Source organism: Myxocyprinus asiaticus, chromosome 39 (genome assembly GCF_019703515.2).
Source record: "Myxocyprinus asiaticus isolate MX2 ecotype Aquarium Trade chromosome 39, UBuf_Myxa_2, whole genome shotgun sequence".
Lineage (NCBI taxonomy): Eukaryota > Metazoa > Chordata > Actinopteri > Cypriniformes > Catostomidae > Myxocyprinus > Myxocyprinus asiaticus.
The window spans coordinates 14,529,061-14,545,384 of record NC_059382.1 but is presented as its reverse complement, the minus strand read 5'-3'; the positions used below and the strand labels follow the sequence as shown (position 1 = coordinate 14,545,384).

Below are 16,324 nucleotides of genomic sequence, written 5' to 3'. Positions count from 1 at the left end.
TTATTTCCTTTCACACAAATTATCTTGCTCGATCAATATTCAACAAAAATACTCTATTTTTTTCGATCTTGATACATTTTGTGACAAGAAAAAGCTAAAGGTGTGCCTTTAGTCCTGTTGTATCCTACACAGAATTGTGCTGTAGAACAAGTGCTGAACCCAAATTCATGTGGAATGGAGAAATACTACTTAGTCAATGATTGACTGGAAAGTCAGGTCTGGTTCAGGACCGGCTTTAGATTCAAATCCAAAAACACACTCACGCCCAAAACTCTTCTGTTAAGCTCCTAAATTTTAAACCAGCGGAACAAGAACATCAAGCTGGCATCCACATGGGCACATTGTCACCCGCACAAGTTTTTTTCACCACTGCACCTGAGTTAACGTTCTCTAGTCCAGTGAAGTGTTTGCGTGAGTTAAATATCAAGACAGGGTGTGGCGCCAAAAAACAGAGTTCTATGTGTCTCCCTCTTGACCAATCAGATTCGCTCCAGCCCCGGTTTCCATGCCAGTGGGTGTGGCTGGCGACATCTTTCAGGAAATGAATTTAAATAAACGAGAAATCCAGGAACTCGAACAGAAACGAGTCGCGGCGGGCAGGACCGAAGAGAATCAACTGCCAATAAACTTTTTGAATGTTGTTCACGCGGACACGAAGGAGATAACATGTTAATAAAGGAATTGTAAGTAATATTGTATAATAGTATAAACTTTTGTGACCGCAGAGGAGTGAAATGGCTTGAACTTGAATCTGGAAAGCGTATTTGGTAACTTTCGCCGGCTGCTGACTAATGAATTGGATTTAAATAGATTTTAATAAATGAATAAAGTATTGATGTTGTTTTATGATTGTTTCAATGTTATGTGTTAATTCGGCGCGAATCAGTTTACTATCACACAGCAGTTATACGTTTTACCAAGTGGTCTTTAGTAATAAATAGTGCTGTCAGATTAGAGTCCCAAAGATTTCACTGTTTTGCTTTGCAAAGAAGTAAAAAGTGCTCAACTCTCTCTTTCTTTTTTTTATTTATTTTTTTTTTTTACTTTTTAAAAACTAGGTAATATGAATGTGATTATCACATGCCGGTCACGCGTCATAATGCACCGGTTTACAGGTCATAGTGCACTTTGAAACTTCCAGACCAAATATAGACCATAAAGTAATTGTACAGTGTATAAATGGCATATGTATGCATTATAATGTCCTCTAACTATACTTTATCAATAGGGTTCACATAACACGCACACTGCTCTGTAAAATTCCTATAAAATGTCTGTGAAAAGACATTAGTCACAATGACGTCATTACGGTGACGTCATAATGACATTGTGATGCCATTGCTGTCAGGATGACTTTATGATACCTTTATTCGTTTAAACTGAATATACTCTTACGTTAAGATCTATTTTAATTCTAAATAATTAGTATGCACTTATTCAAGAGTGTTAAACTATAATCCTAATGCACTGTGTAGGCCTATAGGTTAGCATTTGTTTATGAACCTGATATCTCAGCCATATAAAACTCATTCATAACCACCTCATGCAGTAAAACTCACTGTCTTAGAAACTACTTTATCAGAACCTGGCTGTTAGTGGCATGAGAGGGGTCAAGTCGCTGCATCAAGTAACAATGCTTATTAGCATGAATGCTCTTATTTATAGGATATTATACATGGATCGCCTTGTTTTCAACAGTATTGAAAGGTCTTGTTGTCACTCCCAGAATACGAAGGTGTCAAAGCAATTTAAAAATGTGGTTGACTGAATCAGAACAGTTTAAAGGTCACCACACATGTTTGCTGACTCCATGATTAATATTTGGCCTCTCTCTTCTGTCTTTCAGCCGAATCGTCCTGCCCATTTCTGTTGAAGAGGTATGCACTGTTTTTTTGTCTTTTGTCTTCAGCTCTCACAAGTGCTTCTTTTATGTTCTTTAAAATCTGCTTCTAATTCAGTTTTGCATTTGTTTACTACTTCTAACCGGTCAAACTTTGAATAAACTCCAGTTTTCCAGGCTACGCCTAGTTTTTTTGTGCACATGCGTATTTAGGCATTCAGAATGATGAATTGAAACAAACAATCTGAGGTTTGTTAGAAAGCAGCCTAGCTTTACTCAGCAGCATGCCTGTGTATGGGCAGAGCACAACTATTTGTAACCCGATACTGAGCTTATCAGACTTTATCAAGTGTACCTTCTCTGCTACAGCTTACCAAGCAAAGGTTGAATTTGACTTAGCTTTGTCATATCTGGTTGTAGTATTTGTTGGTATAGGCAAGTATGTCCCAACCCTGGATACCTTAATGACTTGCCACCATCTTTGTTGTAACCATGGTGTTTGTAAAAGAAATCAATGAAGATGCTCTTGTCTAAACAGCAGTGAGAACGCATACAAGTTTTGCATGTGCAGTTCCATTCCATTCTATTCACCTACACAAATGGCTGTGTAATATTCACAAGATTGATGACAAATTCATCTACTCAACCCTGCCAACTGAAAAAGGAAACTTGCAGGGGATGCTATATTGTGGAAGTTGATTTTGCAGGCATACGTTACGCTGGAAAAGTTCATACAGGTCCGAAGACAGCACAAATATTGGCAAATTGAACTTTCGCGGACATTTAAAGATATTTTATTTATGATTCATCTCCATATGCCAGCGAGTCTGATGTGTGACCGACGAGTAGCCTACACACGCCCACCAGTACATCAGTACAATGTTTTTTTGTTGTTTTCTGGTATAATTTAGTCACAGTTTTAAAAACGTATGTGATGATCCCATCTATATGAATGAGAGAGCTTCTTTACTCCTGAGGGGTATTATGCAAATACGCAAAGCAGGTTAAGCGATTTACCTGGGTACGTTTACACCGAGTAAGTGGATAAGCTTTTGGTTCCAAAAACTGAGGTAACTTTCAGGGTATGTTAGTAGCCATGGCAACTTACTCTCTGAACATAACCTGCTTCGGAGTAAGTTTATTTCAGGTAGATGTCGGTATGTTTCAGAGGTGACAGTGTGCGTGGAAGTTCACATTATGCACAATATTGTACTTTTAAAGCAATATTATGGTAAACTGCAATCTTAACTTTACCTCACAAATCTTATTACTCTGGCATTTCCAGTCTAACACACCGCAGATTTGCATTCAAAAGTGAACAAATTGTGTACATTGTGCTTTAACTTTTAATGGGAAGTTTTTAATACTGTATATTTTTTAAACATAGAACACATTGGAAAGGCCTCACACTCTTCACTGTAAAGACAGGGCTTTATCTATTTATATTTAGCCTTTTAGGGGACAAGACGACAAGCAAGTTTTAATGCCACACCAAATAAGAAAAGAACATAATGGACATGTAACTCCTATCATTGTCCACCTCTGTTACAGCAGATCTTCATCTTATAATGCACATTAATAATTGCAGCCAACAAGGCGTGCTAAACGGGCTCTGTAGTCACCGCCCATTAGAGGTCTGCACAGGCCTTAAATGAAACTCAAACCCAGCCCATACCCGAGACCGTGTAACCTGTCATATTTTAACCCTGAACCTGACCCGAACCCAAAATCGCTCACTGTCTTTAGAATTTCTTTTCCAAGCAAGTATTGTTGCAATAGGATGTATTTTATGGAAGCATCGTAGGCAACATTCGTAACAGTATTGTAACAGTAAACATACACAGTTTCAAAGGGATAGTTCACCCAAAAATGAAAATTCTCTCATCATTTACTCACCGTCATGTCATCCCAGATGTGCAGAACACAAATTAAGATTTTTAGAAGAATTTCTCAGCTCTGTAGGTCCATACAATGCAAGTAAATGGTGATCAGACATTTGTAGCTCCAAAAATCACATAAAAGAAACATTGAAGTAAGTCATAAGACTCCAGTGGTTAAATCCATATCTTCAGAAGCTATATGATAGGTGCGGGTGAGAAACGGATAAAAATGTAAGTCCTTTTTGTAATCTAAGGGGCCGTCTACACGACAATGTTTTCAACTAAAAATGGAAAACTTTTTATGCGTTTTGGCTGTTCGTTTACACGACAACAGCGTTTTTGGGCCTGAAAACGCAAACTTTTGAAAACGGGTTTCAAAGTGCAAGTTTTTGAAAACGATGCCGTTTTCGTCTCCGTGTAAACATACAAAAAATGCGAATTTGTGAAAATGACGACGTCATGCGCACGCATATTACGTCTTCAGTCTATAAGCATGCTCGCGAGTACTTCAAAACAACGCGCGAGACATTCAATACTACAATGGAGGACTACAGGACTGTGTCTGTGCTGCTTAAGATTTTGTCCAGACAAAATTGCTCTGCTTTCGCCATCTTCATTTTTTGTATTTACCGCTCTATGGAAGAATGCTTATGTGCGCAGGCGCATAGTGTTTCTTTACAAAGTGACATCGCCAACTACTGGCCTGGCATGCATAATACAGCGCTTTTAGTCGTTTTCGCGAATCCGTGAACACGGATCATTTTGACAACGTTGTCGTCTGTACGCGAAACTTTTCAAAAACGCAAAGGAAAAACGTTTCCGTTTTAGTACATCGTTGTCGTGTAAACATACCCTAAATCTCCACTGAAAGTCACAAGTGGTCCCTGTTTAGTTTCACTTTCACATCTGAAAGTAAAAGTTAAAGTGGAGATTTAGAGTAAAAAAGGACTTAAATATTGTTCTGTTTCTCACCTACACCTATTATATTGCTTCTGAAGATATGAATATAAACACTGGAGTCATATGAATTACTTTTATGTGGAATTTATGTGATTTTTGGAGCTACAAAGGTTTGATCACCATTCACTTGCATTGTATGGACCTACAGAGCTGAGATATTTTTCTAAAAATCTTCATTTGTGTTCTGCTGAAAAAAGAAAGTCATACACATCTGGGATGGCATGAGGATGATAAGTGATAAGAGAATTTTCATTTTTTGGGTTAACTATCCTTTAACAAGGCATGGCGGACCCTCAGCACACTAGAGCAGAAGGGAGAAAGACATTGGTTTAATGTTTATCATGCACTGAAACTTTGCTTGTTGCAGAACAATCTGGAATCATGTGTTACAAGTATAACAGTCACTTGAAATCCCCTTTGCAGCCAGAATGACGAAACAGTGAGATGTGGTGCAACAGTCAAAGAAGTCTGTCCAGCACATGTTTGGAAAAACAGAGTAGAGGTTTGAACGGACCCTAACTCGTCCGTTAATGCATGTCTGTGAAAGAGAGCGCATAAATATTGTCATATATATTTATTGTCATGTTTATTTTTTCATTAATTACTGACCTGAACCCGACATCTTCTCTGGTCCCATCGGGCCCAGGTCGGGTTGCAGACCTCTAACGCTCACTCCCATGATGCACTGTGAATGACACAATTAGTCATTTTCCCAACACACTCAAACAGCTTCTAGGCCTATATTTGAATATTTCTGAATATTTTGCAAAAAACTTAAAATGTGTTTCTATGGTAATCAACAAGTTTAAATCAGTAGTTTTATTTATTTATTTATTGCAGTGTTTCATTGTTATTTGCAATGCTTCATGGGATTGTAGTTCATTGCCTCATGAAAAACACGGTCTTTTACCATTGTCTTTTCATCCAATTTTTTAAAATGTGTTTTTGCTTCAAATCAAAGTTTGTTATGTGAATCACCTCAGAGCTGGCTGGTTTGGTTCATGGCTTAAGAACTCTTTTATAACAGATTTAATTGTTATAAATCCCTATAAAAAATAAATAAATGGGAAATTTACTTCCGGAACCAAGATCCATGGTTCCCGAACCATGTCTACTTCCAAATAAAAATGAAATATCACAGTCTTTTTGAAGCAAGTCTGTTCACTTGGTCATCATCCTTGTAAGCTGGCTATTTTCTAGTCGTGAAAGTACATCACATGTCTTCGTGACAGTGTTGGGTAAGTTACTCAAAATAAATAATTCACTGCAAATTAGTAATCTTCTCTAAAATTGTTATCAGATACTGACTACTGATTACTTCATTGAAAAAGTAATCACATTACTAATTACTTTTAAGTTACTTTCTAAAACAATTTTTAGAAAGGCTCTGGGTCAGGCATTCAGTGGCCAGATATTTGACATTTGTTTCTTTCATATCCTCTCAAAACCGGCAAAGTCATGGCACCCTTTCAGTTAGAGCCCCAGGCAGAAGCATGTCACTGCTAGAGGTGCTGGGAGCACATGTATCTGCTTAAAACATTAGACACAAACCCAGTTTCCTTCTCTTGTCTGTCTCCAGATTATAGGGTTTGAGTACTTCCTTTATAATTGTGGTTGTTTATTTATGACAGGCCATCCTATATATAGCTATTGATCTATGGAGTTTTTGTATTTTCTACCAGCACTACACTCAGCCGTGGAATGCAAATGCAATGAGATAATACATTTACTGTCATTATGTTTTTGTTTCTGTCTTTATTCTAGATTGTTAGGCTGTAAATGTGCATATGGCCATGTAAAGTCAACATTACTGTGTGTTCTTTCATCCACAGTATCAGGTTGGCCAGCTGTACTCAGTAGCAGAAGCCAGTAAGAATGAGACAGGAGGTGGAGAAGGGGTGGAGGTCCTGAAAAATGAGCCCTATGAGAAAGAGGATGGCGAGAAGGGACAGTATACGCATAAAATCTACCACTTGCAGAGGTATGAGAAACTTTTCATCTCAAGCAACATTATTAAAGGGATAGTTCACCCAAAAATGAAAATTCTCTCATCATTTTCTCACCCTCATGTCATCCCAGATGTGTGTGTTGTCTTCTGTAGAACACCATCAAAGAGCTTTAGAAAATGTTTCAGTTCTGTACAATGCAGGTGAATGATGGTCAGAACTTTGAAGCTACAAAAAGCACATAAAGGCAGCATTAAAGTAATCCAAACGACGGCAGCGCTTAAATCCATGTCTTCAGAAGAGATATCATAGGTGTGGGTGAGAAACAGATCAATATTTAAGTCCTTTTTTACTTTAAATCTCCACCTTTGACCCGCCCCAACAAGTAGGTGGCGATATGCAGGAAGAATGCGAATAGCCAAAAAACAAAAAGAATGTGAAAGAGAAAATGGAGATTTATAGTAAAAAAATGACTTAAATATTGATCTGTTTCTCATCTACTACTAAGATATCACTTCTGAAGACATGGATTAAACCACTGGAGTCTTATGGATTATTTTTATGCTGATTTTGTGATTTTTGGAGATTTAAAGTTTTGGTCACCATTCACATGCATTGTATGAACCTACAGAGCTGAGATATCCTTCTAAAAATCTTAATTTGGGTTCTGCAGAAGAAAAAAAGTCACACATCTGGGATGGCATGACGGTGCGTAAATGAGACAATTTTATTTTTGGGTGAATTATCCCTTTAATACACATACATACATGCATTTTGCTTAATAGAGATGATGATCTTTCATTTCAAATACCGTTTCTGTCTGTGCTTCTGACATTCTCTGTCTCTGTCTCATGCAGTAAAGTTCCAACTTTTGTACGGTTGTTGGCCCCATCATCTGCCATGAGAATCCATGAGAAAGCCTGGAATGCTTACCCTTACTGTCGCACAGGTACTGGCCACAGTAGTACTGTTTACCTGAAAGTAACACACATTGACACGCTTCACTGTCACATGTATTAAGCACAAACTGTCTGTTAAATACAGAACTCATAGATAAGCTAAAACTCAAAACTATGTATTTTGTCTTTTCCATGTGTTGTCAACGTCATACGTCATCATTCATCATTCCAGTTCTTACGGTGAGTCTATGTGACTATTATGTGTAACTACAGTATATGAGACTTACTGTAAGTCACTAGTTAATCATCAGCATCACCCTTACTATTATTCATTCTTGAGGTTAGGGATTGTTTGTGGTATGGGGCTTGTTGAGGACAGTGTGCTAGTTGCAGATGTTGTTGTTTTAGGGGCCATCCAGACCAAACGCATTATTATGCTACAAAAAGTTAGATGCAGCGCAACAAATGGAACAGAATGCAGGATGTTCTTTTAACTTGACACAGTGTCCAAGGCACTGAAAATCAAAACAAGATGCCGCACAACAGTCAAAGGTGTCCTTCTAGCGCATGTTTACATAGAAAATCAATTAGAAACACAGCACAGAGTGTGAATGGCCCTGCAATCTAGTGGGAGTTCATTATGAAAAATCCCAGAATTGTGTGAATTTGTACTGTAGAAGTTACAAGTAACTGTACAAGTAACATACATTGTGTGTGTGTGTCTTGCTTGTAGAATGAGTACATGAAGGACAATTTTCTAGTCATGATTGAGACGTGGCACAAGCCTGACCTCGGTGAACAGGAAAATGTGAGTATCCAGCAGACATAATGTCATTAAACTCTGAATAAAGGGATAGTTCACCCAAAAATGAAAATTCACCATTTACTCACCCTCATGTCATCCCAGATGTGTATGACTTTCTTTCTTCAGCAGAACAAAGATTTTTAGAAGAATATTTCAGCTCTGTATGTTCTCACAATGCAAGTGAATTGTGACCAGACCTTTGCAGCTCCAAAAGTCACATAAATGAAACATAAAAGTAATCCATAAGGCTCCAATAGTTAAATCCATATCTTCAGAAGTGATATAATAGGTGTAGGTAAGAAACAGATACAAATTTAAGTCCTTTTTTTTTTTTTTTACTGTAAATCTCCACTTTCACTTTTACATTTAAGAGTCACATGTGGTGCCTGTTTATTTTCACTTTCACATCTGAAAGTGAAGTTAAAGTGGAGATTTAGAGTAAAAAATCACTTAAATATTAATTTTCTAACCTACACCTGTTATATTGCTTCTAAAAATATGGATTTAAACACGGGAGTCATATGGATTACTTTTTATGTTTCCTTTATGTGATCACCATTCATTTGCATTGTATGGACCAACAAAGCGGAGATATTTTTCTAAAAATCTTCGCTTGTGTGCTACTGAAGAAAGAAAGCCATACACATCTGGGATGGCGTGAGGGTGAGTAAATGGTGAGAGAATTTTCATTTTTGGGTGAACAATCCCTTTAACCATGATAATGTAGGAAACAATTACACTACACTGCATTGTCATATGCAAAAAAACAATATGTTTTGATTACTTAGTGCTTATTCTTTCTCTTTGATTTGTTTGTTTCGAAGGTTCATAAACTTGACCCAGAGCAGTGGAAGAAGGTGGAGGTAGTACACATTGACATTGCCGACAGGTCTCAGGTGGAGACTAAAGTAAGAAATATAGAGTTTTTACTTTAGATGCATCACAAAAAGACATTTAGGAAACAGATTTATGTTTTTGTTCTACTTTGAGACCCACTGACACTTTTGACCCACTTTTGAACTACCTTAACAGGACTACAAACCAGATGAAGATCCAGCCACGTTTAAATCACAGAAGACTGGAAGAGGGCCATTAGGATCTGACTGGAAGGTGTGTATATGGTTTGTTTTACTGTTTGTTCTTCTAGATTTATAGCTACATTTCTGTAGTCTTGGAGATGATTGTTGACTGTTTTGTGTCTGTATTGCAGAAAGAGCTTCCTCAGAAGACAGATTGCCCTCATATGTGTGCCTATAAACTAGTCACTGTCAAATTCAAATGGTTTGGCTTGCAGAACAAGGTGGAAGGATTCATCCAGAAGGTATAAAACTATGTGATGTATTCAATGCTGTGTTTAGTTTGACTCAATTTTGTGTCAACAGAGTGTCTGTGATATTGCACAGAGGAGTAGTGTAGAAAGATAAACAGTTAGTGTTTGTTCATTTTATTGCAGGGCGTGGCTTTTGTGCAGCTGTTTCAGTGGCGCTCCATTAATGGTTCTATTTGTAATGTTGGTTTAAAAAAGACGTCCATGTGACTCCTGAAACATTGTTTGTTTTGGTTTTTACTTCAGCAAGAGAAGCGACTGTTCACCAACTTCCACAGGCAACTCTTCTGCTGGTTAGACAAATGGATAGGTCTGACAATGGAGGACATTCGTCGTATGGAGGAGGAGACACAGAAAGAACTTGATAATGTGAGTTATTTTAGCACTTTTGGTACTTAAGTCATTGAAATACTTTTTTAATACTCATTGTTTTTTAAATTGTTACATGTAGTAATGCCAGCATTGTTTACTAGAGGTAGACTGAAATATTGGTTTTACAGATTAATCAGTGCTGATAGTTGCTTTTTGGAGCTAATGGTTAGCAAACATTGACACTAATAGTTGCTGATATGTTTTTTTTAAATTATTATTATTTCTCTGTGTTCCTAAGTGGCTGGCGATTGACAATATTCATATATGTTTTTATACTCCCTTCAATGCGTATTTGTTATTTCGATTAGATAATCAAGTGTTCTTAATTGAAGCGAGGGCATGCGCAAAAAAAAAAAAAAGAAAAAAAGTGACTAATCACCACACATTGTGTCTTAACTTCATATCTTGTGGATGATAATAAAACTTATATCCCATTAAACCATTTGTTTTTTATATATATATATATATACACTGGTGGCCAAAAGTTTCGAATAATGTACAGATTTTGCTCTTATGGAAAGAAATTGGTACTTTTTCATCAAAGTGGCATTCAATTGATCACAATATATAGTCAGGACATTAATAACATGAAAAATTACTATTACAATTTGAAAAACAATTTCAACTACTTCAAAGAGTTCTCATAAAAAAATCATCCACGAGCAGCAATGACAGCTTTGCAGATCCTTGGCATTCTAGCTGTCAGTTTGTCCAGATACTCAGGTGACATTTCACCCCACGCTTGCTGTAGCACTTGCCATAGATGTGGCTGTCTTGTCAGGCACTTCTCATGCACCTTACAGTCTAGCTGATCCCGCAAAAGCTCAATGGGGTTAAGATCCATTACACTCTTTTCCAATTATCTGTTGTCCAATGTCTGTGTTTCTTTGCCCACTCTAACATTTTCTTTTTGTTTTTCTGTTTCAAAAGTGGCTTTTTCTTTGCAATTCTTCCCATAAGGCCTGCACCCCTGAGTCTTCTCTTTACTCTTGCACATGAAACTGGTGTTGAGCAGGTAGAATTCAATGAAGCTGTCAGGTGAGGACATGTGAGCTATTTCTCAAACTAGAGACTCTGATGTACTCATCCTCTTGTTTAGTTGTACATCTGGCCTTCCACATCTCTTTCTGTCCTTGTTAGAGACAGTTGTCCTTTGAAGACTGTAGTGTACACCTTTGTATGACATCTTCAGTTTTTTGGCAATTTCAAGCATTGTATATCCTTCATTCCTAAACAATGATTGACTGACGAGTTTCTAGAGAAAGCTGTTTCTTTTTTGCCATTTTTGACCTAATATTGACCTTAAGACATGCCAGTCTATTGCATACTGTGGCAACTCAAATATAAACACAAAGACAATGTTAAGCTTCATTTAACGAACCAAATAGCTTTCAACTGTGTTTGATATAATGGCAAGTGATTTTCTAGTACCGATTTTCTTGGAGTGATGGCTGCTGGAAATGGGGTCTGTCTAGATTTGGTCAAAAATGACTTTTCAAATAGTGATGGTGCTGTTTTTTACATCAGTAATGTCCTGACTATACTTTGTGATCAGTTGAATGCCACTTTGGTGAATTAAAGTACCAATTTCCTTCCAAAACAGCATAATCTGTACATTATTCCAAACTTTTGGCCACCAGTGTATATATATATATATATATATATAGTGTACATATACAGGTTGGCCCCAAAAAAAACCAGGGCCACTATGTTTGATTGCTCATATCTTAAAAATGTATAAAGGCATTTGCACGATTTTTGCCATACTTCTACAAATTTTTGTCAACAGTGTAATGACGTCATTGTGAGTAACAACTTGTTCAAATAAATAAATCGTTTGGCTCCCCCCAAAAAATGGGGCCACATGGCGAAAGAGCATCTAAATTTGCTGCCATTGAAAACTTGGCTAAATGATTTGCTTATTTATTTGTAGTAAGTGGTTGCTCACGATAACGTCACAGTGACATAATTTGTTGTTTACAAAAAGTCATAGAAGTACGCCAAAAACACCTTTATGCATTTTTTAAGATATGAGCAATCAAACATAGTGGCCCTGTTTTTTTTTTTTTTGTTTTACCCCGTTCATATACAAAACCCTTCATCTGGTGAATATATAGGCTGCAAAAAGCTTAATTTGGTAAATAGCCTAACTAAATAGATCATGGTTATTGAGCCAAGAGTCCTCAGTGTGTTTCGGGCTCGTTTATAGTTAAAAGTCCTGTAATATGCACCAAATCTGAATTGTTTCTGGTTTATTGGGATTTTGGTTGAACAATAAACTGCATCTGGGATTTTATTCATTTGGCCGCTTGTAGCGTCTATGTCTGTGCCCGGTATAGTAAAGAAAGACTGAGACATTTATTTAACATTCTATAAAAAATCGATTTTTAAAACCGCCTGTCTTTTCCACCATCTTAATTAACTGTATCTGCAAAATCCACATCGGTAGACCTCTAGTGTTCACCACAATCATTTATGATCAGGTTTATGCAGTACAGTATATACAAATCCTTGTTAATGATACTATTAGATTTTAGTCAGAGTACCGTTTTTTAATTTGATGAACAAAAATGAGGCTGTAAGGGACGGAGGTACAGTTCGTTCAATGGGCCTCATTCATGAAAGGCATTGTGATGGGGACCAAGACAGTCACAAGGAGAATCACACCAGAGAGAAGCATTGGCATTCCAAAAAGATGTTTAATCCATTAGAGGTGCAAAATGGGCAAATAAATAGTGTTTAAAAGCAATCATAAAAACAAGGTTACATGAAAAAAAAGAAACTACTCTAAAAACTAGCCCTGTTTTTGGTACTAAGAGCAGTACCAACTCCCCTCCCTAAACTATGGAGGCCGGAGTATAGTGGGCTCAAGCAGTGCTAGCAACCTTGTCCATGTGCTCCAAACATTCATTGTCTAACTTTTCTTCCTCTCCCCTAGTGGCGGCTGGGTTAAATAGGGAAATTTTCCCGCCTTTTTTGATAGGAACATACCATTATTTAAATCAAATTAACCCATTCTTAAATAGAAAATCTTTGAATAAATCCAAAAGAATGAGTTAAAATGAGAGAGTTAAAACACCAATAGATACAATAAATAGGACGGATAACATTTGCACAATAAAACCCCATTAAATATTGAAAATGGGTGAGTAAAACAAGAAACAAGTCCTTTTAGACACTTTGAAATCCCATGATGGAGACCGATTCACAGGCATGCAGAACGAATTTGTGTACAATATATATTCTTACATTGATTTTTGCTTTGTTTTATGAAGGATTAACAAAATTCATTGTGTTCGTGTTTCATAAATGAGACCAGGAGGAGACAGTGGAATGTGCATGATTAGAAGAGCTTTTTAAGTTATTGACAAGGTGGTTTGAGGGTCTCAGTGAAGAGTTTTCTGAAAGTATTTTTATTGGAGGGGAAAAATATAGAGCTTCAAAAAAGGCTATACTTTGTCTGCTGAATTATTTTTTGGGTACACCTAAACTAGCAACCTGGAAAACTAAGAGAAAAAGAACTGGGAACGGGTGGAGTAGATGCAGAGACTATGTTGAGGGGATTCTTTGCAAATAGACTGAGAATTGAATTATGAATTGGTTGGAGATTTGACAACATTTTAAGAAAATTGAGGTTTTGGAGAAGTATTATGTTGTATTTATGAAGAAGAGCTTATTTTAAATGTTTAATTTATCATTTATATTTTTAAGATTACGAATAAAAGTGTATGTAGTATGTTTTTTATTTTAACGTTACACTTGATGTGCCGTTATTATTGCAGATTTTTTTATGAGGATTTAAAATGTTTGAAAATCAATGGTGTTGATTGTATGAATAAAGGTGATTTAAACTTCTTTCCTTTGTTATATCAATAGATGCGAGAGAAGGATCCAGTAAAAGGAATGTCTGCAGCAGATGAATAAGGTTTGTGAATAACGAGTACAGCTGTGCTTTTTTATTATATCTGGTAGGAATAACTGCTTCTCTCACAAGGGACGTTCCAAGAGCCCCGCCCACTCAACACTGGCCAATGGCTCAAATGTCCTTTTTTTGTGTGATTGGAACATTCTGCTTATTAGACATGTGCAATAGGGAATATCCTAAACTGTAGTAAACCGTGTTTATCTCTGTATTTACCTAAACATTTATCTCTCAATTTCTTTTGTCATCCTTGTATTTTTAGATGCTGTCCAAACAGCAGCAGTATTGGAGAGAGTCTTTGCAGTATAATTGGCTGCTCTCTCTCTTTCTCTCTCTCTCTCCTCAAGCTCCACTCCAGTATAGTTTCTCTGTTCTTCACACCTGTACCAAGGAGGTGTAGCAACAAAATGCTAAACCTCAGAGGTGTTTTTTACACTAATATTTTCTTCAGCCCACTGTGTTGCCATGTCTGCAAGCTTTTATTTTGAAAGTGTCTCCATAGTCTTTACCTATTTTCTGTTCGCATTTTTGTTGAACAAGTTGACGAACAGCAGCACTTACGTGTTTTGAATATTCCCTCACTACTTGTATCACCAGCATGTTAACATGTTTACATGTTTCTCCAACAGGTGTTTCCACCCTTGGCATATATATTTTTTAAATTCGTACTCAATGAAACTGCCTCTTATGAGGTTTATCGTAATGGAGGGTTACAGCTCGGTCACACTTTTCTCAGGTCTTTTTGTAAATTTGAAAGGACTGAATCTTAATAGTGTGATATTAGCAGGTTTACGATAATCAAATCAACAAGGTTTACAGGAATATATGGAGAGTTTAATATCATGTTGCGAAAAGTCATATTGGAGATGTGTTTGTACATGTTTTGAGCTATGCATTATGCCGCTGTCATATGAGGCTTAATTATGAACTGAATTGTTCAAACAGTATTTTGCTGTTCTGTTCCACTTTGTCCTTTGGATATAACACTGTTTACTGGATTTGGATACATTGTAAATGTAATTTCTTAATTATGCCTCATGATCTGAAATGAATGACATTAAAAAGAATGTATATTATTTGTGGCAGTTTTTTTTTTTGTTTTTTTTTTTGGTATGGGCCAGTGTGGTGGGTGGTGATAATGAGGATATCATTATCTTTTGTGTTCTCTAGACCAAAGAGGAAAAGGACCATCCAAGCTGTTTTCAGCTTCAGGTCCAAAAGCCAGTGTCTGTCATGGTATGGGGGTGTGTCAGTGTCCATGGCATTGATAACTTGCGCATCTATTAGGGCACCATTAATGCAGAAAGATATGTAAAAATGTTGGAGCAACATATACTGCCATTCAGACGCTGTCTTTACTGGGGACTTCCCTGCATTTTCCAGCAGGACAACGCCTGCAGAGAGTGCGGGTGCTTGATTGACCTGCATGCAGTTCTGACCTGTCTCCAATTGAGAATGTGTGCCACATTATGAAGTGCAATATATGACACTGAAAGCCCCATACAATCGTGCTTCTGGCCTGCATAATGGTGGAAAATCCGCTTGCAAAACTTAAACTTGTGTCTTCAGTGCCCAAATGCTTAAGTGTTATTAGAAGAAATGGTGATACACAGTGGTAAGCACTCGACTGTCCCAGTTTCTTTGGGAGTGTGTTGCAATCATCTGATTAGAAATTAGTTTATATTGTATATTTTCAAAAATAAAACAATTGTGTAAAACATCAGATAATGTGTTGTTGTAGTGCTTTCAATATAGCACATGGTGAATAGAATTTATAAAGCACTGCTTTTTGTTTTTATTAGCGTTTTCCATACTTTCCCAACGGAAATGGGGATGTTTAATTCAGTCAAATAAAAGTAATCTTATGTTACTACTTGATCTTTGCGTTTGATTTAGAACAGGTAGAACTCTAGTTCTAACGACCCATAGATAAAGTTAACCATTTTATTAACCATTTTATTGTTCCAGTTTAAATTTGCACTGCAAAAATCAATGGCAGCTTTAACTAATCAATGTTGGCTAAAGACCATGGTATAAGCAAGATAATCCATGGCGAGTTGTGTGTTAAATGATTTGAATGAACTTTGTTTTGCGTCAGATGGTTCTTGTTAGTTACTTTTTTATATCAAAGTATCTTGTTAGTTACTGTGTGTGTGTATATAAATATATATATATATATATATACACACACACACACAAAGCAAATGGTTACTTTTAATATATCAAAGTACATTGTTAGTAACTTGTTATTTTATTTTTTAATATCAAAGTAATTTTCTAGTTTATTTTTACATATCAAAGTAACTTACCAGTATACATCAAAGTAACTTGTTAGTTTATTTTATATATCAAAGAAAATAGTAACTTCTTAGT

At 36.6% G+C, this 16,324-nt stretch overlaps 1 protein-coding gene across 1 annotated transcript; it reads left to right on the top strand.

Annotated features, from left to right (window-relative positions):
* The first annotated feature begins 563 nt into the window (after positions 1-563).
* Positions 564-15,027, top strand: LOC127430156 (phosphatidylinositol transfer protein alpha isoform-like). Its single transcript, XM_051679692.1, has 12 exons — positions 564-683; positions 1,847-1,877; positions 6,513-6,661; positions 7,484-7,575; positions 7,758-7,765; positions 8,259-8,333; positions 9,155-9,238; positions 9,363-9,440; positions 9,541-9,651; positions 9,904-10,026; positions 13,906-13,954; positions 14,214-15,027. The coding sequence occupies exons 1-11, from the start codon at positions 667-669 to the stop codon at positions 13,951-13,953; spliced, it is 816 nt and encodes a 271-aa protein (XP_051535652.1). The 5' UTR covers positions 564-666; the 3' UTR covers position 13,954; positions 14,214-15,027.
* Positions 15,028-16,324: the final 1,297 nt, after the last annotated feature.